The 27,562-nt window shown below is 35.5% G+C and overlaps 8 protein-coding genes across 12 annotated transcripts; 4 read left to right on the top strand and 4 right to left on the bottom strand.

The window, feature by feature from the left end:
* Positions 1-31: 31 nt before the first annotated feature.
* On the top strand, positions 32-2,353 carry LOC17896365 (probable polygalacturonase At1g80170). Its single transcript, XM_006302152.2, has 9 exons — positions 32-283; positions 397-525; positions 646-816; positions 905-925; positions 1,018-1,225; positions 1,324-1,405; positions 1,506-1,614; positions 1,708-1,824; positions 1,907-2,353. The coding sequence occupies exons 1-9, from the start codon at positions 32-34 to the stop codon at positions 2,225-2,227; spliced, it is 1,410 nt and encodes a 469-aa protein (XP_006302214.1). The 3' UTR covers positions 2,228-2,353.
* Positions 2,354-2,951: 598 nt separating this feature from the next.
* On the top strand, positions 2,952-4,354 carry LOC17895689 (ADP-ribosylation factor 2-B). 3 transcript variants are annotated; one of them, XM_023787542.1, is made up of 7 exons: positions 2,952-3,034; positions 3,137-3,297; positions 3,376-3,446; positions 3,543-3,662; positions 3,748-3,866; positions 3,962-4,043; positions 4,142-4,354. In XM_023787542.1, exons 2-7 carry the CDS (start codon positions 3,150-3,152, stop codon positions 4,145-4,147), a joined length of 546 nt encoding a protein of 181 aa, XP_023643310.1. In that variant the 5' UTR covers positions 2,952-3,034; positions 3,137-3,149; the 3' UTR covers positions 4,148-4,354. The 3 variants fall into 3 exon arrangements, with proteins under 3 accessions (XP_023643310.1, XP_006302886.1, XP_023643309.1); XM_006302824.2 differs by having other exon boundaries at positions 2,953-3,048; XM_023787541.1 differs by having other exon boundaries at positions 2,954-3,052.
* A 125-nt stretch (positions 4,355-4,479) lies between these two features.
* Positions 4,480-6,582, bottom strand: LOC17895626. The gene is made up of 6 exons (XM_006300882.2): positions 6,251-6,582; positions 5,831-5,954; positions 5,566-5,724; positions 5,347-5,469; positions 5,133-5,276; positions 4,480-5,055 (listed from the first exon to the last, which is right to left on the bottom strand). The coding sequence occupies exons 2-6, from the start codon at positions 5,945-5,947 to the stop codon at positions 4,636-4,638; spliced, it is 963 nt and encodes a 320-aa protein (XP_006300944.1). The 5' UTR covers positions 5,948-5,954; positions 6,251-6,582; the 3' UTR covers positions 4,480-4,635.
* A 3,568-nt stretch (positions 6,583-10,150) lies between these two features.
* LOC111832197 lies at positions 10,151-10,725 on the bottom strand. The gene has a single exon (XM_023788584.1). It carries the CDS (start codon positions 10,652-10,654, stop codon positions 10,343-10,345), a length of 312 nt encoding a protein of 103 aa, XP_023644352.1. The 5' UTR covers positions 10,655-10,725; the 3' UTR covers positions 10,151-10,342.
* A 315-nt stretch (positions 10,726-11,040) lies between these two features.
* Positions 11,041-14,342, bottom strand: LOC17894470 (proline-rich receptor-like protein kinase PERK13). The gene is made up of 8 exons (XM_006300837.2): positions 13,417-14,342; positions 12,866-13,336; positions 12,682-12,768; positions 12,520-12,590; positions 12,322-12,398; positions 12,042-12,189; positions 11,790-11,951; positions 11,041-11,688 (listed from the first exon to the last, which is right to left on the bottom strand). Exons 1-8 carry the CDS (start codon positions 14,204-14,206, stop codon positions 11,419-11,421), a joined length of 2,076 nt encoding a protein of 691 aa, XP_006300899.1. The 5' UTR covers positions 14,207-14,342; the 3' UTR covers positions 11,041-11,418.
* Positions 14,343-15,317: 975 nt separating this feature from the next.
* LOC17895679 (probable inactive poly [ADP-ribose] polymerase SRO3) lies at positions 15,318-17,348 on the top strand. Its single transcript, XM_006302536.2, has 5 exons — positions 15,318-16,073; positions 16,142-16,380; positions 16,463-16,581; positions 16,672-16,792; positions 16,939-17,348. Exons 1-4 carry the CDS (start codon positions 15,604-15,606, stop codon positions 16,765-16,767), a joined length of 924 nt encoding a protein of 307 aa, XP_006302598.1. The 5' UTR covers positions 15,318-15,603; the 3' UTR covers positions 16,768-16,792; positions 16,939-17,348.
* Positions 16,911-21,160, bottom strand: LOC17896250 (serine/threonine-protein kinase BLUS1). Of its 3 annotated transcripts, XM_023788350.1 has the most exons (20): positions 20,938-21,160; positions 20,680-20,867; positions 20,323-20,577; positions 20,117-20,241; positions 19,987-20,031; positions 19,808-19,889; positions 19,608-19,676; positions 19,353-19,523; positions 19,186-19,242; positions 18,983-19,051; positions 18,771-18,902; positions 18,621-18,676; positions 18,266-18,359; positions 18,076-18,186; positions 17,934-17,979; positions 17,797-17,837; positions 17,659-17,714; positions 17,499-17,550; positions 17,340-17,417; positions 16,911-17,234 (listed from the first exon to the last, which is right to left on the bottom strand). In XM_023788350.1, the coding sequence occupies exons 2-19, from the start codon at positions 20,854-20,856 to the stop codon at positions 17,370-17,372; spliced, it is 1,686 nt and encodes a 561-aa protein (XP_023644118.1). In that variant the 5' UTR covers positions 20,857-20,867; positions 20,938-21,160; the 3' UTR covers positions 16,911-17,234; positions 17,340-17,369. The 3 variants fall into 3 exon arrangements, with proteins under 3 accessions (XP_023644118.1, XP_023644117.1, XP_023644119.1); XM_023788349.1 differs by having other exon boundaries at positions 16,911-17,417; XM_023788351.1 differs by having other exon boundaries at positions 16,911-17,417; positions 20,967-21,160.
* Positions 21,161-26,126: 4,966 nt separating this feature from the next.
* Positions 26,127-27,344, top strand: LOC17894409. Its single transcript, XM_006302585.2, has one exon. The coding sequence runs from the start codon at positions 26,262-26,264 to the stop codon at positions 27,114-27,116; it is 855 nt and encodes a 284-aa protein (XP_006302647.1). The 5' UTR covers positions 26,127-26,261; the 3' UTR covers positions 27,117-27,344.
* Positions 27,345-27,562: the final 218 nt, after the last annotated feature.

Here is a 27,562-nt window from a genome sequence, read left to right as displayed (position 1 = left end):
TGTTGGTGTTTTTATTTTTAATAAGCCTCAAATGGATAAGCCCTTCATTGTTTCCCTGTTTGCTCTGTTAATGGTAGCTTCTTATGGAGCTCAAGGAAACTCATCGTACAGGGAACTTGACATACTTGGGAAGCTTGAGAACCTTGATGTCCCTGATGATGAGATTGACGATAATGCGACCTTCTTTGATTTCTCGTTGTTTACAAGCCAATATTCTGGTAAAAATTTGGTGAATGTGGATAGTTTTAGTGCAGCTGGAGATGGAGTTTCTGATGATACTCAGGTGTGTTATGCTTGAATCGGTTTAAAAGATGCATGATAATGCTGGTGGATAGATATTCAAAAATCTCCATTTATAGAATTTATCAGCTGATGGAATGTTTTTCTTATAACCAGGCATTTACAAGTGCTTGGACCATGGCCTGCTCTGCTCCAAACTCTGTCTTATTGGTTCCTCAAGGACGTCGTTATCTAGTAAATGCGACGAAATTTGATGGTCCATGTCAAGAAAGATTGATTATTCAGGTCATATTTTAACTTCTTAATTCCTGTTTGGTTTGGTTCTTAAACCTCAAAACAACAAAGATCATACATGTTACCATATTGTCTTATGCATTTTTATTTATGAAATCTGATTTTTTATAGATTGATGGAACAATTGTGGCACCAGATGAGCCTAGCCAATGGGATCCAAAATTCCAAAGGGTTTGGCTCCAATTTTCTAAGCTCCAAGGAGTTGTATTCCAAGGGAATGGAGTAATAGATGGTTCTGGAACCAAATGGTGGGCTGCTTCTTGCAAGAAGAACAAGTCTAACGTAAAGATCTTCTTTGCCTAAACTGAACTTTCTCTTCTAATTCTTAAGTAGAGATCTGACAAAGCTTTCTTGTTTTTCTCTCTTGTAGCCTTGCGTAGGCGCACCAACGGTCCAAAATCTTTCCTTTTTGTGTTCATCAACCATTTGACTTTATAATTTTCATGTATGGTTTTGCTAATATCAAAGTCTTTATTTATACAGGCGCTAACTATATATTCAAGTTCAAATGTGTATGTGAGAGGCCTAACAATCCGGAACAGCCAACAAATGCATTTGATCATTGCTCGGTCAACCACAGTTCGAATCTCTAGAGTTATGGTCACATCTCCAGGAGATAGTCCCAACACTGATGGGATTCATATAACCTCATCGACTGATGTTGTAGTTCAAGACAGTAAAATCAGCACAGGTTCGTCACCAAATCTTATATAAAACTCAAAAATACTATTCTTGCATAGTAATATTAAACCAAAAATGTTATAGCTGACACTTAAAACTTGATAACAGGAGATGATTGCGTCTCAATTGTTAATGGAAGCGCGAGGATAAAAATGAAGAGAATCTACTGTGGACCAGGACATGGAATTAGGTGAACCATCGATCTCTAACCTTGTCAAAGAAGAAACACTTAAAGAGTTATACATACATCATTTTCAAATCAGATTTATAATTCTTGGTTCTGCATGCAGCATTGGAAGCCTTGGACAAGGACATTCAACAGGAATCGTCTCTGCAGTTGTGTTGGACACTGCGTATCTAAAGAACACAACTAATGGTCTAAGAATCAAGACATGGCAGGTAAAATCTCAATTCATGATCATTGCTTTTTTTTTCTTACATTTCTTCCAAAGAGTGTCAAGATTGATTGAAAGATAACATCTTTGAAAACAGGGTGGTAATGGTTACGTAAAGGGTGTACGTTTCGAGAACGTCCAGATGCAGGACGTTGCAAATCCGATTATAATCGATCAATTCTACTGCGATTCGCCATCAACTTGTCAAAACCAGGTTTGTTTTCACATATAACCATTGACTAATATCAAGAAACCTCAAGAAAGAAACTAATATGTTGGTTCATATTTCTATGCAGACATCGGCGGTTCACATATCCGAGATCATGTACAGGAACATAACCGGAACCACAAAAAGCGCGAAAGCCATCAAATTTGCCTGCAGTGACGCAGTCCCTTGTAGCCATATTGTCCTAAACAATGTCAATTTGGAAGGCAATGATAAAAATGTAGAAGCATACTGTAACTCTGCTGAAGGGTTTGGTTACGGCGTGGTTCATCCTTCTGCGGATTGTCTGTATTCGCATGACGACAAGAGCTTAGACCAAACGCAGCATGAGTATTTGGCAAAAACTGTTATGGTCGGAGAAGAAACTGAAAATGCTCACGACGAGCTTTAAGTACCATAATAGTTGTACGCTACATATATATTTTGACGGTCGTTGATAGTGAGGGATGTGCACGTATACCTTATATGTAGTTGTAAATTCATCTTAGCAACTGACCTATATATATATAGATTGTAAATGAAGCATATACAATGAGATTGAAAAGCATTGTAGTATCCTTAGTTATAAATTAAAAGAATTTTACGTAATGATTATTATACAAAAAGAATCTTCATAAACCAACTTGATAGAAGGATGGTCTTAATTCTTAAGCCAAGAACCAAACCAAACTAAACTCCCATTGACAAAATGTATAAAGTATAAACTAATATAAAAAAAAAAAACAGGATTCTTTTCTATAAACTGATTAGTTTTATACTTTTATTATTTAAAATTATAAATTATGAATTATCTTTTAAATTAAAGATTTCAAGATTAGTTTGATTCATTAATTAATTTAAACTTATCTTAATATACACATTGATAATGACATTGCAATTTTCTTTTAATTGGTCAGACGGCATCAACAAATAATGAAGAAGAGTTCACACTTAAAAAAAAAACTTTTGCTTACGTGTCTGAATGTAATTGGTTAGCTTACAGGATCCACTGAAGAGCACATGACACCTGGTCATCGAAGATTCCAAAGGGGTACTTTCGTAAATTTAACATGGCAATTTCTCCTCTATAAAAAATATCGTCTCCTACACTTCCAATTTCATCGTCGTCGCGTTTCTCTTTAACTCTTAAGCTTCTCTTCTCCCTTCTCTGTCTTTCAAATTTTTATCTGCGTCTGCTCTCTAAGATCTTCTCTCTCGGGTACTTTCGTCTTCGTAAGTACGGTTTGATCTAGATCTATGCTCAAATGTTGAATGTGGATGAGATTTTTTTGATACTCTGTTTTCGTTTGTGTTTTTGAAGCAAAAACAAAAAAATGGGGTTGACTTTCGCCAAGCTGTTGAGTGGGATATTTGCCAAGAAGGATATGAGAATTCTTATGGTTGGTCTTGATGCTTCTGGTAAGACCACAATCTTGTACAAGTTCAAGCTCGGAGAGATTGTCACCACTATCCCCACTATTGGTAAAAGCTTCTTTCACATCATAACTCTGGTTTCTTGTTGTGATTGATTTGTGATTAAACTAAAAAGCTATCAAATAGGTTTCAATGTGGAAACTGTGGAATACAAGAACATCAGTTTCACCGTGTGGGATGTCGGTGGTCAGGACAAGGTACCATCATTACAATCTGATGATTCTTATCTGTTTTTGTCTTTGACAGGTTTTGGAAGTAAATTTTTTCTTGTTTGTTTTTTTTTTTTTTTTCAGATTCGTCCATTGTGGAGGCATTACTTCCAGAACACTGAAGGTCTTATCTTTGTTGTAGATAGCAATGACAGAGACAGAGTTGTTGAGGCTAGAGATGAACTCCATAGGATGCTGAATGAGGTCTGTAACCATTGTGCTACAGAAAGAGAGATTCTTCTCTTAGACTTTTGTTATATACTTAACAGTAACTTTTTAAAAATTGCAGGACGAGTTGCGTGATGCTGTGTTGCTTGTGTTTGCTAACAAGCAAGATCTTCCGAATGCAATGAACGCAGCTGAAATCACAGATAAGCTTGGCCTTCACTCCATCCGTCAGCGTCATTGGTAAATTACACATCCCAACAATTTTCCAAAAATCAAAAAACCTTTTCATTTAATTTGTTCGATATATTTATGTGTGTGTGTTATGCGTTCTAAAGGTTCATTCAGAGCACCTGTGCCACTTCAGGTGTAGGGCTGTACGAAGGTCTTGACTGGCTCTCCAAAAACATCACTGGCAAGGTAACAGAAGTTTTGAAAAAAAACACAAATCTAACGAGTTGGTTTCTTCTTTTTTCTTGTGATGCTTATATCTCTTCTTCTTGTTCTCTCTTTCACAGGCATGATGAGGGAGATATTGCTTTGCATCGAGATGACTCTATCTGCTGTGTTGGATGCAAGAGAGATTATAGATATTTTGCTATTGGGTATGTGAATGTTTCTGATTGTGCAAGTAGATGTCTTGTACCTAAAGTTTAATTACTAGATGAACCCTTTTAAATAGTTTTCGTTTATTTGTACATGGATTTATATGATTGATTATTGCATAGTTTCATGTCTGCATCTTATATATCGCATAGATAATTCTTTCTTTACAAAAAAAAGAATAAAAAATGAATGAAGTTATATCTTTCGAAATGTTGTCTATTCTAAATTTCATATCAATGTTGGTCAGAAGTTATGATTGTAACTGTAATTTTCTTCAACAAGGAAGTAGATGGATACATATTCTCACATTGATCTGGCAGTGAATCTTATGAAAACAAACATTATATTGCTGCGTGTTCCAATAATCCTCAAGGTTTCTGTTATCACAAAATCATGGACTTGAGACTTAAAACAAATCATTCCGGCGTCTCCTTGATGTTCTTCTATGTGCAGCCCATCTTTCCTTTATATCCCCTGATGTCCCAGTCCGTTGCTCATCCGACGAGTGACCATCCTCCATTTCTCCAGCTGCACGGATCCTGGCGGTCTCAGCCAACAAGTCATAGATGAGCATCTCTGTCGTCTTGGCCGTGATTCCTCTGAGATACCAAGAAATGGGTGGAGGTGGAACAATTGCTGGCTGTATTAGCTGGTCTAGTGTGACCTTAGATCCGATCCTCCCTTTGCCTCCAGTGCACCGGTTATACTCATCCAACGTTTTTGGTTTCAAACGATCACACATATGTTCGTCCACAAACAATGGCTTAACTTGCCAGCTTCCTTCAAATCTCTTCATGAATCCACTCTTCACTTGCTTGAATTTCATCTGCAACACCCATTTAAATTCCTTTCACGAACCATTCAAGAAAGTTGAGACTTTTGTTATAATCGGAGAGGTCTTACAGAGTGATCTGCCCTGTTCTGATCCACCAAGACATGAACTGAGATTGTCCCTGACCACCAGAGAAATCTCCACAAAGCTGCTTGTTCTACTTCCACCACTTGCCTTAACCCTTCATCTACCAATACTTTCCGCGACATAACCTCCTGTGATTTCGAGCCCAATGAATTGCAAGAGCTTAACTCTTACAAGAGAACAAGATACATATAAACATACCTTGATATTCTTGAAGACTCTTCTGTTGTCAGGGTCAATCACAATGTTATAGACTGCATCAGGAGGTAAACCAACATTCACCTCGGCTTTGAGATTGCAAAGTGATCCTTTTGGAATACTCACCTGCAAAGAATCTTGTTATTATCAGTCATATAACAAGATTCCCATTAGCTCTGATAAGATCATGAGGTGGAATGAAGAGTGAAGTCTCTTGTTCACCTTAATGACTGGGATCTGATCAGTCCACGAAGGGTTTTCTCTCCAAATATCCATCTGTTTCTCCAGATCAATTTGAATGGAACTCGATGAGTTTTCTTTATCTTGCCTCCATGAAGAACCAAACCCATGTTTATCAGCTTTCAAATTCTTTAGCTGGGACTGTGACAAATAGACCAAAAATGCTTCCTTTTTTCAGCTCCTCTTCAAGATAACAAACATCACAGGGCATTGAAAAGCATGCGTGGAATCAGAATCAAAGTATCACCTTAAGACGGGTGTGGAGCTTCTGAGAAAATCCAACGAATCTAGAGATTGCAGGATCAAACACACTTGTGACCACATTTTTCTTGTTTCTCTCAGTGTCTGGACCCGGATTGCCCATTTATTCCCTGCACAATGTATATAAACAACATTCATAAGTACATGTCTAAATCAGAAACAACACACTGAACATGAGCTCAAGCCAATTGAGACGGGAAATATAAAGAACAGTATCAAAAAGTGGGAAATGATATGAATTGGTCATACACATAAACAAAGAATTAAACATTCTCTTAAAGTATAAAGCTTCCACAAATACAATAAACATCAAAAACAAGAATTTAATGACACAATTGAAGTAAGACCTCCCCAAAGTTTAAGATTTTTAATATTATCTAAACTGAGAGCAAAAAGCTTTACTCACCAGAACAATCTGTAAAATCACAATCAGATTCAGAAACAGAGAATCAATTTGTGGGAGCATTAAAGTGAGAGATGGGTCTTCTTATTCCCCGACAATCCTCACCAAAATCGAGGACACAAACCCAGATCTTTACAACAGCGATCGACAGATTTTTCAAAGGGTCTAAATCGTATGGAAGCTTTTTGTTGTTTTGGTGTCACACAAAGCACCATGTGATACACGCCTAAACACGTTATTCCATTGAAGAAGACGACGAAACTATCATCAAACTTTGAATCGCGATACGAAGGATTCGAGAGTGTTGGCACAGTTCTCTTTTATTTTTTCTGTGTGTAGTAGACGAAAGAGACCATTGAGGAACACGATTGCCACGCGTCGTTTTTTAGCTGGACTTAGCGCGGAGAAAAGAAGCTAACGTTGAAAGTTATCAAACTGCGTGCCGTTTTTACCCAGCTAGGAAAACGTCAATCACTTGATGGCTCTTTTTCTCTATGGTGAGTTAAAAATATTTACTTTTGTTTTGATTTCTCATATTTTTCTTTTTGTTTGGACATAATAGATTTATTAGGTTGGACCAAAGTTCTGGAGGAGTTATTATGATTCTAAAAAGATTGTATTGAGTGCAAAATATGGTAGCAATGGAAGAGTGTTCATTGTTCAAGCTCATGGGTGATGAGTATTATAACAGCGTGAAAGGAATTCATTAATATGTTCTACTTTTTGAACACATGAAATTATGGGTTTAAAATTTGAGACTTTGTTTTAGTAGAAGATTAAAATGATGTAAGTTTTTAAACCATTACCAATGGTCTCTTATTTTGACGTAAAAAACATTTAAAAATTGTAGGAAATTTTTTTCCATTAGTAAATCATTTTGAGAGACATTTATTTTTTAAAAAATAATAAGTATAAGTAATATAGAATAATATATTTGAAATATTTCTTTTGAGATAAAATATAGGGAGAGCCATCGAAAAAAATGAGGATAAATCATTGAAATAACTCATTAGTATCTTGTTGGTATAAAAAGATTTAATACATCTTTTGTACAATTCCATTTTTCAGTTATACATTAACTATAAAATTATTCTTTGACCCGTAATCAAGTTTGATTATGAAGCATATTTCTATAAAACATATAAACATAGCTAAAGAAAATTATACATTACTTTGAAAAATATACATCACTAACATTTAAACAATTAAGACTACAACACTAAAAATGAGTTGAATTCAATGTCATATATGCAAAATATAGACACACCTTTAAATTTTAGATTTGTTAAAATAATATTCTGGTTAATATAACTGGTTTAACTACTATCTCAACTATCTTTTCACACAATAAAATTTAGGATTACTGCGATTTTCATCAGCATTATCGATAAATGTAAATTTATTGTAATCGATAAAAAAAAACTAAAAAAAAACATCACCGAAACGATTTGGGACGCCGGTTCCATTTTTTTCATTTCAAGTATAAGTATACCTCCGTCTTTTTCTTGATTGTGTTATCTTTGTCAAAATCGTTGACATAGAAATCAAAAAAAATATTTTGGACTGATCCACTCGATGCAGGAGGTTACCGTGGTCGTTCTGACTTCTGATCATTGTTACGGTGATTTGATGTGTCAAATTTCAGTAGATAACAACATTCGTCCAATTCTTATTTACATCAAAGCTTCTCTCAAAAGTGAATTCGACAAATACATGTCATCGATACCTATTGTGGTATGTTATATGCAAATTTAGGATTATTGCGCACTGAAATTTTTCTATGATGATCCAATCTCTTTTTAAAACTGATAAATCCAATTTATTGTAATTGATAGTACAATTCATTTTCAGCAAAAAAAAAAAAAAAATATTGCAGTTATGCAAATGGTTACAAACGTTTTTTGATTTTTCATATCATCGAAAACTATTTGAAGGAGTTATGTTTATACAAGGAATATATTTATTTATTTTAGCAGAAAAAAAAAGAAAAAAAGTATATATAATTTAAAATATAAAGATGGTCCAGTTGGTGAAAAAAAACAAAAATGGTCGCGTTAAGCCGATGCCATTTGTGATTGATGAGAAGATAGCATTAAGGAGACAAAAAGTTTGAAATACATATGAAAGAAAGAAAGAAGAAAAGAATATTTGCGTTAAAGAACGAATTATAAATTATGTTTTACACTAATCCCTATGTTGAATACGATCTCATTCCATTCTCACTTGTGGAACCCCTCACTCTCAAAAGACAAAACTAAAGTAAAAGACTTAAACCTCAGCTTAGAAACTCACACAAGAAGGGTTTAACACTTGAATACTAAAGAAGATTGGTGGTGGATTTTGTAAAGGAAAAAAGATGCTCCCTACACCAACTATAGATGAATATATGTTCACACATGCCAAGTATCCTATTGTATACTCAGCTACACGAACTAGATGTATTGCATGGCCACATGCATCAATTATACAATGTCATGTAGTCAACACCATAGACATAAAATTTTGGTGCACCGGTCAACTGACTCTGGCGTTGACCGGTGTTAACTCCGGCATTGACCGTTTTTGACCAAAAAAAAATTCCAAACTTTTTTTTTACATAATTTTATTTTATTGTTAAAAAACTAAAAACTATAATTAATTTTGAATTTTTAATTATACAAAACTATAATATAATAAAAATATTAACTTATTATTTGATTTATTTAAATACAAAATCATCATAGCAATTTTCTTCCTAAGATTATATATTTTTCATTATACAAAACCATAAAAAATTTAATAAAAAATATTGATTTTGTTTTTATATATTCAATATCTAAACACTAGTTTTGTTTAAATCTTTAATGTATTCATTCTTATTATAATTAGTTATTTTAAAAATTTAGAGCTAAACTAATAGTAAAATAACTCAAGATATTAGAATCTAAATTAAAACTGGAAAATCTTATGAATTAGTAAGGAATTGCTTATTTTTACATTGTCAATCAAAACCATCAACTTATTATGTGATTTACTAAAATACAAAAATTATTGTTACAATTTTTTTCCTAAGATTATATTTTTTTAAAGTATACAAAACCATAACAATTCATTATAAATAATTACAGTTTTTAGTTTTTTTAACAATAAAAATAAAATTATATAAAAAAATTTGAAACTTTTTTGGGTCAAAAACAGTCAACGCCAGAGTCAGTTGACCGGTGTACCATAATTTTATGTTTATGGTGTTGATTACATGACGTTGTATAGTTGATGCATGTGGCCATGCAATACATCTAGTTCGTGTAGTTGAATATACAATATGATACTTGGTATGTGTGAGCATGCATTCCTCTATAGTTGATGTAGCCACCTATCTTTTTTCCTTTTGTAAAATCAGTGGATGCAAAATCATCATTTTGTTCTCCTGATCATATCTAGCCCAACTTTATAATAACAATACACAATATATATTCAAGCACTAGGGAATTGAAAATTGGATATTGAAGAGTGAAGAGTAGAGAAACCAAACAAAAAGTGTATAAATTAATGGGTAATGGGAATCTAAAGAGTAGTATATAGAGTCAATGATTGGTAAAGCATCCGCCCACTCATCAAATCTCTTTATTTCATCTTTCTTGGAAACAATGAATTGTGTCTCATCTCATCTCAAAATACTTAACCAAAATCCCACTTTCTCTTCATACAAAGCAATCAGAAATTGCTCTAAAGTGCATCATCTCTTATAAACAAAACCCACAATGTTGTTGATATCGAAAGAAAAGGAAAAAAACAACTAGAGAATATTTCTTTATTAAAGAAGACAAAAAAAAAAACTGATAATTTCCACAAAAGTAAGCTATATGTAACTTTATTTCAAAAATAAAAAACCTATGTCTCACATAAACTTTATTTACAGAACATGATCATAGACAGGAGTGCTACTACTATTAATACATTGAAGTACTCTTCATTATCACAGACCTCCTAAAGCATATATCTCACCAAAATCACAATCAAAACCAAAACTACTAGAGATATAAAAATGGGAGATCAACCACAAGAGATTCAGCAGCCTCTTTACGTGTATCCATCTCCTTCTTCATCTTCTACCTCTTATACGACCCCGCCTTCACCCACTTCTAGTTCACGTGGCTCGTTCGGTACAGTGTTCATAGTTCTAGCAGCGATCCTTATCTTGGCGGCACTGGCTTGTGTCTTTGGAAGGCTATGCAACCGCGGGGGAAAGCAACACAAAGAAAAAAACAACAAAAAAGCTTCGAAGCACGAGAAACCGTCGTCAAAGAAGAGCCGTGAGATCAGACCTGTGGAGCGTGAGCCGAGAGAAAGAGGTGATGTGGAGTTTGGGTTCGATATGAAGCGGCCTGGTCCAATGGGTAAACCCTCTGGTCGAAACGGAGGGGACATTGAGTTTGGGTTTGATAACAAGAGAGGAGGAGGAGGAGGAGGAGCAGGAAGAGGAGGAGGAGGAGGAGCAGGAAGAGGAGGAGGAGGAGGAGCAGGAGGGAAAAGACAACCTCCGGTTATGTATTAAACATGGAGTCACCATGTCTAAGGGCACTTCAGACACGGTGGTTCCGACTTCAAACTCCGGTCAGAACAGAGTCTTAAATCTTAAATAAGACTAGAGACTTCATCATGCTTGTTTACTTTATTGTATTCTTGTTTGTTTTATTTTTTTGTCTTTTTTGTGTCGTTTGGTTTTGTTACATATGGGGTATTGGAACTTAATTAGATATCAAATTATATAATGAAAGCAAGAAAAGAAAAAATTAGATGACAAGTAACAACAATTAAGCTCAATATGTGAAAAAATAAGATGATGGAGTTCTTCATTCATGTTATCACACACAACAAAAAAATCCAAAACTCAACACAGAGAAACATACAAAAGCAAACAAGATTCAAAATCACTCTTACAGAACACTGTTGTGACTTCTCTTTTTCTTTTTTGTTGTTGCTTTTTTTCTGTTCTCACCTATGATAAGTCTTTTGAGGCAAATGTCCACAATTATGGAAGCAAAACTAAAGGTAAGCTAGCAAGAAACGTATCTCACACACAAAAGAATACAAAAGAGAGCATTAATGCTGTACAAAGAGCTCAAGCATGAGGAGTGATTATAAGGCAAAGACAAGAGAAGAAGAGGTTATAAGTTTGACCTATCTTTGAATCAGAACCGCCTGTTATTGAAGTTTCTGTTGTCGGATTCATTCCTTGTGAACTCAGAGGAGGCTCCGTTGGATCCTTTCCTGGAGCTATGGACAGAGTAGTCTCCACTGTACATGCCGGACTCTGAGCTGTCGTCAAAACCAAACGCCATTTTCCTGAACTTCATGGTGTCATGGTTATACTGACCAGATTCATAAGCACTGCTTTGTCCCACTTTGATTCCGTTGCTGATATCTCCCATGTCTCCTTCGCTGTCTAGTGCTCTCACAACCTTATTTCAAACAAGTTTTGTGTAAGATTTTCAAATTTTATAAACAAAAACATGACATAAATAGGATTGTTCTTTGTTGAGATTTGATTAGTCATAAGTACCTGAACCATGCGTGGACGTTTAGGACCAGAATGCCTAACACAAGCAGCAGCCGTTTCAATCATTCTGAAAACTTCATTCTCCACGTAGTGCTTTTCTAGCCTCCTATCGACTAGTTCACTGAAATCGCCGGTCTCAATGGCTTTGTGAAGCAGTGGGCGAGCCTGTGAGTTCATCATAGATTATGTCATTCATAAAACTAGAGCCAAGTCTAACCATATATTGAAATATCAAGACAGGTTAGTCTTTAGTACCCATTCAACCAAACTCTCTTCTCCCAGAGGCTGGTACTGGTCAACTGGTTTGCGTCCTGTTATAAGCTCTAAGAGAACAACCCCAAATGAGAATACATCTGATCTATCAGTCAGCTTTCCGCTTTGTGCATATTCTGGTGCTAGGTACCTGAAAACAAAATTCAGTAACATAAATCCTTATGTACTTTTGAGAATCAAAACTAGTTCGTCAGTTTTACAAGTTTAAGCTCCTGAAGATAGGTTGACTATATATTGGGGTAGAGTTTGTGATCAATCTTACCCAAAGGTTCCCATAACACGAGTTGACACATGGGTTTGTGTTGAATCATTGAGTTTGGCAAGCCCAAAGTCAGCAACCTAGACACCAAGAGACAGAAATGTAAGAACAAATAAATGTCTCATCAACTAATTAAAACTTTAGAGCCAAAGCTCAAAACAGAGTAAATGTTTTCTTTTTAAAGATGATTTGCTTTATTACCTGAGCTTCAAACTCATCGTCTAGCAGGATGTTTGCGGACTTGATGTCCCTGTGAATGATTTTTGGGTGACCTGCAAACAAAGTCACCATGATTCAGCTTCTGTTTGAACTTTTGAAATGCCTAAACATTGCCTTCACACGCAAGAAAAAAGCAGTACTTACAGTCTTCGTGCAAATATGCCAAACCTTTGGCAGAACCTATAGCAATTCTGACTCTTCTAGCCCATTCAAGGACTGGCCTTCCCTTCCCTGTCAAGAACAGAACCCATGTAAGCAAAAAAAACATGTCGATTAACACACAAAAAAAAATCTTGTCTGATGAGGAAATTGGCCAAAAAAACCTCACCATGCAAATGATGCTCCAAGGTTTGGTTAGGAACATACTCATAGATAAGCAATCTCTCTGAATCCGAAATGCAGTAACCAACAAGAGAAACCAAATGGCGATGATGAACACGACTAATGATCTCAACCTCTGCCTTAAACTCACGGTCGCCTTGTCCACTACCAACCTTAAGCTGCTTAACAGCAACTAGTTTTCCATCATTTAGTTTACCTTTGTAGACACAACCAAACCCTCCTTCTCCAAGTATGTTTTGCTTAGAAAATCCTTCAGTTATGTCCATTAGCTCTTCATAAGTGAAATGCGTTTGACCACTTCCCATCACTGCTGAATCAGGTGCGCTCCCTGACCGTGTATAACCTCCTCCTCCTCTTTGGCTGCCAAAGCTGTTTCCGGTACTGGATTGTTGTTGTGTATTGTAACCACCAGGACCAGAGTATCCCTTTGTTGGATTTTGACCGTATAAGAATCCATCTAAGTAAAGCAAAAGAGAAAACTTTAAAATTTGATTCTTGAAGATGGACAAGAAGATGAGAGATGGATCAAGATTTAACCTGATTTGATGGAGAAATTTGAAGGAGGCAAGTACTGTGAGTCACTGTAAGCATCAACGTTTCTCTTTTTCTTCCTTCTGACTAAAAACACAACAGCCATCAAGGCAATGACCGCGAAACCCGCTACTGCAAAACCTACCATAGTCTTTCCTTGATAGCCGCCACCGCCATTTGGTGGTGGCGGGACAGAGATTCCGCTGCTGGGGACTCCGCGAGATGGCGAGTTTAGCGGAGGAGCGGGTGGAGGAGCGGGTGGCGATTTGGCAGGTGCTGAAGGTGATTTGGTTGGTGCTGAAGGAGATTTTTTAGGTCCTGGTGAGTGTTTTTTAGGTTTCTTGTGTCCCGCCTGCGGTGAAGACGCTGGAGGAGGTACCTGTTCAGGAGGCGGAGGAGCAGGAGGGCTGTCTGCTTCATTGGGCGGAGGCGGTGGCGATTCAAACACTTCCGGTGGGGGAGGGGAGTTGGTGGGCTCCGGCGGGGGTGAGTCTTCCGGTGGAGGTGGAGGGAACACAGTAGGCAACGGCGGTGGAGCATTTTCCGGAGGAGGTGGAGAACTTGGCGGAGGAGATGGATCAGCAGGCGGAGGAGATGTATCAGCCGGCGGCGGAGGGGGAGAAGAATCAGCCGGAGGAGGAGATGAATCAGCTGGAGGCGGAGATGAATCAGCCGGCGGACTAGGAGGTGGGGCTGAATCCGTAGGTGGAGGAGCGGATCCGCCGGTTGAGTTATCCGGCGGAGGAGCAGAATCGGCAGACGGTGCAGGTGGAGAAGAAGACGGCGAGTCCGACATTTTCGCCTTGGTTCTCTCTGTTTTTAGCAAATACTCTGCTTCTGAAAATTCAAAATCACTCAAACAGAAGCAGAGTTATCGTCTCTCTTCTAAAAAAAAATACGAAACTATACCTTAAAATTCATCCATTGATTAAAAAAATATCTGGTACTGCAACTGTAAACAACTCAATTCAAATAACATCCGAAATAAACAAATATTTTCTAATCACAGAAAGATTAAAAAAAAATGTTTATAAAGCGAAGACCTGGAAATAAGCTGGAGAAATGCGTACCATTACGAAATTATAATATGAATATGTCAAATGTAAAATAATAACACGTTAATGGAGGACCTCTCTCTCTCTCTCTTGTTCGTTTTGTTTTATAAAAATTGTAACAGCTCGCCCATGATCTTCTTTTTCAAATTTCATTGGAAGCACGTCGTTTTGCTGTGCCCGTTTGATCCAAAACTACGTCGTTTTTAGCAGTATCCGGGTTACCGCGCAAAGTTCCCTGAACCGACTTGATCTGTTTTAAATCTGACACGTCGGATAAACAAGAAAGAACAACAACACACTATGACGTGTTTCTCTAATTCGAACCTACTGTGTGGCTTTGAAAGTCTAAAACGTATTGGGCCTGTTGATACCTATTGGGCTCATTGATTTCTAATGTCTTTAAATCTTAGAAATCTAGGATTATTTTTTTGTTTGGTCATCATATCATTTTGAAAAGGAAAAAGAAATTGTATAATGTTTACCGAATACACGAAAGTTATGTTATTTCAAAACTAATTCTATTGAATATTTCTTATCTAAAATTATCATTATTTTATATCTAAATAATTTATCAAAAACTTCAGAATTATGTGATGTAGAAGGAAACTAATGGAAGCATTTTCAATTTCACAAGTTAACTATTAATAATAATACACCAATATTATTCCTATTCACAAGAAAAAACAAAGATAGAAGAGAATTCGTACACTATTATGTAACCGACCTCGAAATATCTACAGTACACGCATACATATTTGATGACTTAATAAGATTCTACACTATTTTGGTATTCTCTATAAGTAATGTTGTTCATAAATTTGACTGGGAGCTTATAAGTCACAAACCATTAAGTATAACCACATGCTATCATATTCATATTTGTTTCGTTCATTACCTCAATAATGTTTGGGAATTCTCTAAATATAGTCTAAAAGGGTAAACTAGTAATTGAAGAATATAGATTTAGAAACTTGTTGGCCAAGTTTTCGCTTTAATCGTACGTACACTCTCTCTCTCTTACCTATAACTGTAAATCCCTAAAACCGCCATTGAAACAAACCTTCACCATTTCTCCTTTTTCCCCAAGCAACCTTCTTCTTCTTCTCTCTCTCTCTCTCTCTGTTTCTCTTTCTTTCTAATGGCGGCACAAGTCGAGATCGACGATCAAGAATCCGTGACGAGACAAGACAACGGCGAAATCTTCAACCCCGTCTCCGATGATAACGCCGTACCTAACTTCTCCGGCGATTCAACGATTCTTCTAAGTGAAGACAGCTTCGAGAACGATCTCATCAAGAACTGTTTCCTCTCGGGAATGGGTTCTTTCTCCGGGGAAACAACGATCGTTTCCGTGCGTAAGAACTCGACGGAGAGAAGAATCACGACGAAAGCTAAGTTCGCAGCGTTTAAAGTTTTCACCGAAGCTTTGACGAGGAAGAACGAAGGAGTCGCGAACGTTAAGTACGGATGGTACTCTGGTTCTAAAGAAGAGATCGATCGTATCGTTACGTATGGTTTTAGTAACAGAGAGATCGAGAAGTTTGAGAATGACGCTGGATCTCACGGTGTTGGGATTCATCTTGTTCATCATAGATACTCTCTCGCTGCGTAAGTCTTTTGGTTAATGTGATCACTTTTGATGAAACAGTGAAACTAATTAATGGTTCTGCTTTCAGGGCTTTAGTTGGTGAAGGTGATGAAGAAGGGACGAAGCATGTTCTCTTGTGCCGTGTGATTCTTGGTAAACCGGAACAAATCGTGGCTGGTTCTAAGCAATTTCAACCAAGCTCGTACCGGTTTGATTCTGGTGTTGATAATCTTGAGAATCCGAGGAAATATGTGATTTGGAGCTCTAACATGAATTCCCACATTCTTCCCACTTATATCGTCAGTTTCAAGTCTCCTCGTCTCAGAGGTAATAATAATAACACAAACTTATTCAAGATTCTTTGTGTTTTGTGGTTTTAATCTGAGAGTGAAGTTAATGTTTTGTGCAGGTCTTATTAGAAGAGCAAGGTCACCATGTGTTAGCTTCTCTGTTCTTATGTCTATACTTTCAAAGTCACTCGACGCTACAAGAATGAACATGATCTTGACAACTTATGATGATTTTAGAGTACGGAGTTATTACAATATCCATGATCAGTGTGATTTATCTATACATCTCTGGTTTCTGAAACGTTGATTTTGTTTTTTCTTTTGTTAGAAACGGAAGCTGAGAAGAGAGCAGCTAGTTAAGAAGATGAGGGAAGTGGTTGGAGATCATCTTCTTTTCAAGATTCTCAAGAACCAGAGGCGTTAGAAAGAAAGGACAAAAAAAAGTAGAAGTAAGTCTCCTTTAACAAGATTTCATAATCAGTCAATGATAAATGTTTTGCTTATGGAGCAAGGTCTAATTACTTTTTCATAACTTTAGTTTGTTAGAATATTAGTCAGACTAGAGTATTGATCCCACTTTTTTTGTCCTTGGCAGAGAAGAAATTGACGTTTACAGATTTTACCACAAGTAGCCAAAGTTTAACAGGAGCTGAGGACATAATGGAGTAGGTTCGAAACAACAAGAAACAACACATTCACACATTAGTAGTATATAGAAGAAGATATATAGATTGCAGTAATGAAAAACACACTTTCTTTGTTTTTTACCTTTTCTTGTTTGTTTTTTACTCGTTAGCTTGTGATCAACCAGATTTGACAATTAGTAATACAAAGACACTTGGTAAAAATCCCCGATATGCCTATTGTGTCACTTCCGTTGCTTCTTGGTCTCTGATATGACATTTAAGAGGGATGAACTAATATAGATTTTATTTATGTAAAAAACCTGAAAAAGAGTTAATTTGTGCGAATTATTATATATAAATATTGAATTACATTAAAGAATCATCTTCTCTCCATTAAGCTTTAAGGAATGTTGTTGCTGTTTATTAGAGAGTTGATTTGTTGTTCTAGCTGCAAAACGTATTCATCTTTTTAGTTAGATTACTCTCATATGATCTCTGATATGTATTTACTCCCACATTTTGAATTTACCTGACTATTTATGTCTTTTCTTCTCTGAACTTCATCTACAAGCTTATCAACACTGAAAAAAAAAAAACTCATGAAACAAACTTATCTCAACTTTCTAATCAAATAGTAATCCTCAAAGCAAACAAAAAAGACGAAAAGTACAAGTAGTTATGCTATTTACCTTTGCTCCAAAAACTGAACATGAGATTGCAGATCTTTCTCCTTTGATGGATATATCTGTGAATTTTCCTGCTATTAGTTCTGCTGCACTTTCTACTACATGCGTCAAGCACTGAAGCACATGATAAAAATAGCATACCTGCACTCCTTCCACTTTCGGGATATGACTCCTTCCGGTTTCTGTACACATTGTAAAAAGGTTCATCTATCAAAACTTATTACTTGAAAGAAGAAACAAAATCTACTACTTATGAGACTCATAAGAGACAACAGTACCTGCTGCACTTCCATCAAATAATCTAATTAGTCTGATTACTTTTGCCTGCCATGAAACCAAACACAATTTGAATTTCTCATAAGACAAAAAATCCAAATAACCATTTTCTCAACGAGAAGCGTTTGAAACAGACAAACACACCCTCTGAATGTCATTCTGAACCAGGAGACTCTGTAACAGTGGGAGGATTTCCGTTGCTGCGCAAGATGTTTGGTTCACAGGACTAACTGTGTAGCCATTTTTTGGTTTCTCCTGATAAAAGAACTATGAAGATAAGGTTTCACAATCTCGAGAACAGCATGACATTTTATTCAAAGTAATTCAAAACTACCGGCTCATGTCCTGCTTTGTTCACTTGCTTTGTATCCGCTAATGGTTCTAGTAGATGTGGCTCTTCAGGAACGAGCTTCTCTTCAGTTCCTTCCCTAGAGTAACATGCATTGCTTTCATCTGTAAGGATACCAACTTGATATCTGTTCCAATATGTTTATTTCTAAGTTGTACAAGCAAACTAATGAGATATCAAAGTATGTAACTTTGGATTATCCTAGTCATGACTATGTTATATAACCTATCATATTAATAAACAGACACATGAAAACATTATAAGGGGAGGGTTGCGGTGAAATGGGACTCCACAGATGGGATTTACTATTGTACAGAGAAGAGAAAATGTTATAAAGTACCCAAGAGTCGGAAGTAATGGGCTGGTTGATTGACTCTCACTTTCACTCATCATATCCTGTAAGTTGGAAAAGGGTATGACAAGAGGTTAACTGAAATGCAAAATAGGTACGCAGAGATATGCCTTCATAGGACGAACGAATGACACTTGCCTTTTCTGAGTGACATTCTGAAGAAGTCTGTGACCTTTGTACCACTGTGTTTCTTTTTGGTACATCAAGTTCAACTTCCCCATTTTCGTTCAGTTCCTGAATCTCTGAATTGCACATTTCATCATTTGAAATCTGATAGCAGAACACTGAAGCATTGAGAGCGAGCGAAAAAGACTAGTTTTACGTTTACTTTAAGACATGACATTACTTACAAGTGATGCTTGCCTCCTCAAGTCTTCGAGATCAAAATTCCAAGCACTAATCCCTCGCATATACTCATGCTGCAAGAAAGCATTACATGATTCTAAATTAGGTAGACTGCAAAGATAACTGAATAGATGCGCATCTCCATATACTGATTATAGATTAGTACCAAAAGAGGTAAGAGATGTTAGATTGTTATTTATCTTTGTACCTGAGATAACTGTTCTTTGTCACCATTTATGCCTTTAAACAACTCAGCCTCTGCCTCCTGTAAAGCCAACATAAGAGAAACTTCACAGTTTGAAAACATCTACTTATATATAAGGTAAGTAATGAAGATACTGAAATTCCAACAGATAAGTAAATTCTTCAACTCACCTTCAGGTTTTGAAAACGTTCACCAAGTGGAGAAAGACCATGAAGGATTTTACGAGACAAATAATCTGTAGACCGAGCATGTTTGAAGAAAGGGTGTTTCAGAAGTTTTGCTGAGGTTGGACGCTTTTTTGGATCTTTAACTAAGCAAGCTGCGATTAACTCTCTAAATGACTGCGAAAAGGACACCGTTCCTTTCTAAGTGAAAGAAAAATGGAGTCTACTTCTATATGTTGTACATCATTTAATCCCACTTACCTTTGAGAATTTCTTATCTCTTTCATAGTCAAGGCGAGGAGGAGCATTTTGTAAAGTCATTAATAACACCTGAAAAATAGTTGAGAGAACCAGCAGAGTAAGATTGAAGTAAAAAACTACATTGAAAGAAACAGTGGATGCGGATAAGGAAATATCATAAGTCCATGATGGCCATGAACTTGTATACAGGTAGGACTCACCTTCATAGGTGGATATTTAGAAAATGGAGCATGACCATGAGCAAGCTCCAGCGCAGTTATGCCAAACGACCATATGTCTGCTCTAATAAGCCAAACAGAGAAATGTAAAATATCAATAACCTAAGCTAATTACTTGTGATAGCTATGCATATGGACTACTAGTAAACACACATACATACTTGAAATCATATCCGTCTACTTGCTGCATAACCTCAGGTGCCATCCTGAAAAGCCAAAAGATTCAATTTTTTTGAAAGAATCAACCACCAATATAGAAACTTGATTCTAGTCAGAGTACTAAGGACTCACCAACAAGGAGTTCCAACAAATGTATTCCTTGGACGCATCCTTTCCCCACTTTCAAACATACAAGCTGAAACTCCAAAGTCTCCAAGTTTCACAACACCTCTTGAGTGAATCAATATGTTCCCAGCCTAGAAATAAAACAATGTAAACTCATGATCCCTCTACTCAAAACACAAGACAAAAGACAGAGAATTTTTCCAATCTTTTACCTTAACATCTCTGTGGATATGACCTTGTCGATGGAGATAAACAAGAGCTTTAAGCACTTCCCTCAACAGAGTAGCAATAATAGGTTGCTCAAGACCATCCGGAAAAACCGATTTCATTAAATGAAAACAAGAACCACCAGACATATAAGGCATCACAATCCACAGACTACTACTGTCTATAAACGAACAATGTGCTCTCAATAAATTCGGATGATCAATCAAGTTCATTATATGAACTTCTTTGCGTATTGTTTCCTACATTAACAACAACAAAAAATGAAACTTCATATCAAATGTAATGTTATGGTAACAACAGAGATAAAGAATTCAAAAAAGATTGAGAATTTATAAACGAACCAAATCGTTCCTGCATTTTTCGAGATCCAAAATCTTAACAGCAACAATCTCGTTGAGAGCAATGCAACGAGCTCTGTACACAGTAGCACTAACACCTTCACCTACCTCTTCAAACAACTCGTAATCTTTAGCATAAAGAGGAAATCTCTTCGATGATGATGATGATGAACCAGCCATTCTCTAATTCCCTATAGAAACAATTTTCAGGAGTTTTTTTATTATAATCAAATTCGCATTGTTAAAAAAAGAAACACTAACCCGAAAATGCAGGAGAGGACAAAGACAACCTCAGGACGAAACAAAACAGCGCGAGATAATGGAACCTGCTTCTTGTTGTTGTCTGTTGAGTTACGAGTTTTAAACGATTCGTTTCAGCGTCGGAGGCTACGAGAAAGAGGTAGAAGGAGAAGGTCCGACGAGAAGCTCGTGAGAGGAAAAAGTAAAGATTCGAATCTAGCAGCCTCACATTAAAAAAAAAGATTTGGAGAGGACAGTGCAAAATGTTGTTTATGTTAAATGATGATGAAGAGATCAAACCTTTTTTTTTTTTTTTTTTTGCTTTTTGGTGATTTTGACCAGACAATGTCTTAATTTAGTAAAAATCTAATCCGATATTTAATTGGATCCTTTCTTTTCGTCTTCTTGTGATTTTTTGATTTATTTATTAAACAAATCCCCCATTGGGCGATTTTGTGTTACAAAAAGAATAGTGATTTTTTTATTTATAACAACTTGATTTTTTTTATTTTTTCTAGCTCTCTGTGATAAAAGTAAAAGTTGTATGATTTGGTTTTTCATTTTGTCTAAATATAACTTATGTATTATCTTTTAATCAGTAATGTTAGTTTACCTAGTTTATTTGATGACCACTTCATCAAATTACATTTGTTTTCCCCTTTAAACTGATGGAAAAGTATTTTATGTTTTTCATGTAATCCAAGGGACAAAGCTTATGGACTTTTTCTTTTAGATAAACGTTACAAGAACAAAAATGTATTTGGAGAAATTAATGAACATTTGCTAATTGGTGATATTTTCGTATCAGAACTCTAAATCAGGCATGTGATATACATATTTATCAACTACTTCCAGAGCCCACTATTTGAGATATTCTTCCACATGAATGTTTTAATCTTTGGCATGGTTTTTAATTTTATAGATTATTGAGAGAAAGTGTATTGATGGTTATGTTTTATGTATCAGTTTCTCAAATCTTCTCCTCGTGTGCTCGTTTATTAATAACTTACGTCACTTTTCCTTACCATTTTGAAATAATCATCCAACAATAAGTATGATTATGTTTGCATGTTGTGTTAGTGGGAGTTAATTAATAGTGACCTCAAAAGCTTAGTCATCTTTCAGGTTTTCAATCTATTCTTGAAATCTTGGCGGTATTAGAGGTCATTAGTTGAATGGAAGGGACGTCAGCGAATGAAGGAGCTAAGCTCATTGCCAAAGTGTGACAAATGAAGATAGATATCGCAATCTCTATGTGGCTAGTAGCTTTTTGGATTGGCTAGGTTAAGTCTTTAGGGATGAGAGAGTTCGTTCTTCTTCTTGATGATGGTTTTATTTCTTTCCTTTTGCTCGTTGTTACTTCTTAGTTCTTGGTCGAAGCATGTAAAATCACGATACTTAATCAACAGCTTCTTTCTTCTTTAACAAGCTCAAGATATTCCTCCCTATATAGTCCTATTCCACCTAGTGAATTATATTTCTATGTTCCCAATAGTGCTTCACTCGATCAATAGTCTATCGAAATAAAGAATATAACGTAAACATACATAGCCATTGCAAAATAAACTTCCTTAATCTTGAAGTTAGAGAAAAGTCTTTGACCAACAATATTTCTATATCATGTATAAGTGTTGACAACGTGAAGGTATGCACAAGCTTTAAGAAAAAAAATTCTAGTGTGTGAAAATGTCCAACTGCATAGAGAAGTTGCAAAGGTATATTCTGACTCTCATTTAAAAATTGATTAGGCTAGTGTAAGCATATGGTGTGTGTATGTTATATATGCTTGATACTCACGCCTATATCGTTGACAAACAAAAAGTCAATGCTTCCTAAAGCAATATTATCTATAAGAGAAATCTCTTAACAAATCTTAAGATAAAAGTTGGTTAAGAGCCCATAAATAATGGTGGTTTATCCTATTGATCGATTCTTAGAATAAGAAGTAGACTGATTAAGTGCTCGTTATCCAAAAAATGTTCTAAAAAGGAGAGAAATTAACCTTAACATATATATATATATATATATATATATATATATATATATATATATATATATAAAATTTCTTTAAACTTGGAAGTTGTTGTGATATCTCATCAGAATATATGTACAGACCAAATGCCTAAAAAATACAAAAGAGCACCATAACAAAAATCCGACGACATGATAGCAATTTGCGGCGGCAGCTTTGGTCCGTAGAGTATCAAATCATCGCTCGTTTCAATTCAACCAAATTACAAACAAACAAAACAAATTATTGCATATAATAAGAGTTCTGTCGGATTATGGAACTTTATGTAACCCACATGTGTAGGGACAAAGGCTTCTCCCGATTTGTCATTCTAATTTTCCGATAAGATTAGCTTATATATCAAAATTTCGTGATATCATTGATGTAATATAGATATAAAAGTCTCTTCGAGAAAATGAAATATCTTAATGTCTTGATAATCTAGGAACCATATTAACCAAGTAATGTAATCAGTAGAACCTACCAAAAAATATGATTAATTTATTTGCTTACGATTAGGACGTAAATTTTTTATTTTTTTTGAATAATGGAAACAAACAAGTAAATTTTTTTTTTTTTTGAATAATGGAAACAAACAACTCATTTGTGGTATATTATAATGTTTTTCATTCAACATCATTATCATTTAGGACCACAAAATCCAATAAACGCGTGAATAGTTTTTCGTGGTTTTGTAAATTCGGATGATTATGACATTATATCCTTGATGTCCACGTTCTAACTATCTTCTCGATCACCAACTAATCATTTCTAAATTTGGGCACAAAGCATTAATTCCTCATATTCGATCGATATGTAATAAGAGCTCTTATTTATCATTTCCCCCCGTTTATTTGAGCACATGGAACATACATGCATTACTTGCAAACTACTCAAACCATCTTTGTTATTAATTGTTTGGTAATGATCATATTCACTTCATTGTTTAGTGGTTAAGTTCTCTTCATGATAGTTTTTTTGTACACAAAGGGTATAAGAGAAGTGAGAAACTAGATGTGTACATAAAAGGTAACAGGGGCGGACCCACTAAGAAGAAAGTAGGGGCAGTTGCACCCAACAACCTATTAAAAACTAAAAAAATTACATTAAAATTAAAGTTATAAGTGTCAAAATGGTTTAAGTGCTTCTATGTAGTGTTTGAGGTCATGGGTTCAAGTCTCATGTGCTACTTTTTGATGAGGATCTCACAATAGAATACTAGTTGGCATAGGGGAGACTAATGTGTTTTTTACCTAATGGTTAATTAAAACGTCCCTTTTACATACCATATAATGCGTTCCATGTTATACGAATATTAAGTAAAACACTATGATGAGATTTTTCATTTTTATAGAGATTTGTAATACAACTAACTAATTACACACAGTGCACGACTGAGAGTGAGTCACCAACGAACCAACAGCGACCTATTCCCATTTATGCTATACACACCAATAAATGGAACTGCCTAACACTATTTTGCCACTTCATACTCATAACTCTTGGTCGGTCTTTTCGTAATGTATGTGGTAACCTAATGACCACACATGTGGCAAATTTGATCGCAGGATAATATATTAATGAAATTTGCTCCACATCCCAAGAAAAAAAAACCATAGAATCATAAATAAAACTATATGTTTTCCGCCAACCGAATTAGTGAGTAGTAACTGTTTTTCTCTGTTTTGATTTATTTTTTTCCCCTGATTTTATTTTCTTTTTAATTATTCATTTAATGATCTTGGGAGTTTTTTTTTTCCAATGCTATTGCAGAATCTTTCCATTTCCAAAATAAATATCGTCTACATTTTCTTTTATAGAAAAATCGTTTTAGTTTTCAATATATATTTCTCTTTTTCAATTTTCAATTTTTGTCATTTGGTCATTTTCAACTATCTTTGAACCAGTGGACCGAAAAATCCAAAAGCCAATAAAATATCCATAATATCCGAAAAAGCATAATTAAAAGTTTTAAAAAATCTCCACAAAAGCATAATCGAAATTTATTAAAGAAAAATATCTACAAAGAAATATCTAAACCAATTTGAGAACCGTAAATTAATCCCTTATAAAACCAATGAGTCCATGACCCGAACCGAATCATTCCATGTGGTTAGGGAAGGGAAAAGTCTACCAATCGCGTTGAGTTGACCATAGGCCATAGCAACCCACATTGGTCAAGATTCACCAAAGGCATAGTATCAAATAACGTTGTAGGTCAACTACTCAACGTAACACATGAAAAAGAAAAAAACAAGTGAGCTTCTCGAACATTTCAACTTTTTTATTTTTTTGGTTTGGTGCAAAGTCAACACGTGGACCTCAAGATACGTTCCACGTCAGTACACATGTCAGTGCATTTGAACAAGTCGCGTTCGTGTTTTGCTTCTCGAACAAAGTAATGGTTCTGTAAACTTAGAGATAACTACGATTCTACCCTTTTATTCTTTATCGTCAGCGCCTAGCTTCGTCGCCATGTTCATTGCCCATCACGCCGTGACGCGCTTTTTTTTACTTCAACCGGCAAAAAAGGGAACAAATGGAAAATGCATTCGAAATTTCTTATTTTGTTTTGGCCCAAAAAAAAAGAAAGAAATCTCTTATTTTATTATTTCTAGTATTTTTTAGCTTTCTAGCTTTATCAAGTAATGTTGAAATATGTTGATCTTTTTTCTCGTATTTTTTGGGTTTACATTATTTGTGTGATTAGATTGGAGGAAGGTCTTATTTAACTATTGAGATATTTGTTTTCAGCTAAAAACCAAATTTTCTTTTTGTATTTATATATCTCTAGCTTCTTTTTTATTTGGTCAAAAGATATTATATATGCTAACAACAACAATCTAAGACTAATTTGTTTATAATGTTTCTATGAAGACAAGGTTAAGCCTTCAACTAGTTTTGTTCTAGAATCCAAATTCATTCAACGTAAGCAAAAACAAGTACTACGTATTTTTGATTCTGTTTTGTTAGATATGGATAACAAATTATTTTAGTAATTTTATTGTAGACCAATTTTATTAAGTTAAGTTTGACCGGAGATTAACAACGATATTTGACCATATTATTTTAAATCTTTCACAATTTCTTTTTTTTTAAAAGAAAAAAAGGAGGTGGTGGTGTTATTAAGATTTGGGAGCTAATTAATAATAATATCCCAACCATATATAAAAGAGAGCAAAGCTTCACCTATTTTTATCAAATCTCAACAATACTCGAATCTTATTTTCAGGTTTCTCTTTCAGACAAGAAGAGGGAAAAAAAGAAAAAAGAAAAAACAAACTTTTTGTGTTTATGTGTTTTTATAGATCTGATTGATAATAAAGAAAAAAAGATGCAAGTTGTTTCTCCTTCATCTCCGGCGCAGAAGTTCGCCGGAAAAGAGAGATTTTCAGAGGTTTACGGTAAATTAAACAACGATTTCGGCTCAAAATTAAAGATAGGTTCCACCACAGGGCAAGAACACAGAGATCATCATAACAATCTTGAGAAATCATCATGGTGGAATCAGAACGAGACCAAAGCCGAATCTAATCAAGAAGATGAGGAAGGAGAACGAGAAGGAGAAGAGTTCTCATTCGCAAGTGTAAACGCAGAGAACTCACCGATAACCGCAGATGAAGCGTTTAAAGACGGTCAGATCCGACCGGTTTATCCTCTGTTTAACCGGAATCTTCTCTACGACGATCCAAAGGAGCAAACTTTACGTTCACCTCTCAAGAAACTCTTCGTGGAATCCACAACCGCGGAGGACGAACAAGAAGAAGAAGAAGAAGAACCAATGGGTCCGTACTGTTCATGGAAAGGCCGTACGGTTCAAGAAGCAACGCCGGAGACTTGTCGGAAAAGTAACTCGACAGGGTTTTCGAAGCTATGGAGGTTTAAAGATCTTGTTTTGAGAAGTAACAGCGACGGTAAAGACGCGTTCGTGTTTCTAAGCAACGGGGATGGTGACAAGAACCAACAACCTTCGTCGTCTTCGTCGGTGAGATCGAAGAGAACGGAGAAAGAGAAAGAGAAAACGAGAACAGAGAAGAAGAAGATGAGAACGAAGTCGGCACATGAGAGGTTGTATATGAGAAACAGAGCAATGAGAGAAGAAGGTAAACGAAGATCGTATCTTCCATACAAACATGTTGGTTTCTTCACTAACGTCAATGGTTTAACAAGAAATGTTCATCCTTTCTGATTCAAACCGACCGGTCTGTTGCAGAAAAATCTCTCTACCGACAAATCTTTTGCCTTTTTTGTGTATAATATCTCTTTTAACCTTTTTTTAATTTCTTGGTACCTTTTGTATTATAAAACCTTCTCTTTTTGTAAGTAAAAAAAGTGAAATTTTACTTATTAAATTCTCAATTCTGTTGTATCGATTTGATTTGGTATAGTAGATAAAGAAAGAAGCAGTTCACCGATCCTTTTATATGTTGGCCTCTAGAAGATTAAGCCATCTTACCCCAAATCTTTCTTTTGGTATTTACTTATTTCGTCCATTTTATAGAAATATATAACAGAAATTGGTAGTTTTTGTTTCTTTGTAGTATACTAAATGTAAGTGTAAATAGATTAATTGAGTTATTGATTTTAGCTGTTAGCTTTTGATGAATAAACTTTTGTTAATACGTTTTGTGATAG

The sequence above is a fragment of the Capsella rubella genome, unplaced genomic scaffold (genome assembly GCF_000375325.1).
Source record: "Capsella rubella cultivar Monte Gargano unplaced genomic scaffold, Caprub1_0 scaffold_2, whole genome shotgun sequence".
Lineage (NCBI taxonomy): Eukaryota > Viridiplantae > Streptophyta > Magnoliopsida > Brassicales > Brassicaceae > Capsella > Capsella rubella.
This window is presented reverse-complemented; position numbering and strand designations above follow the sequence as displayed.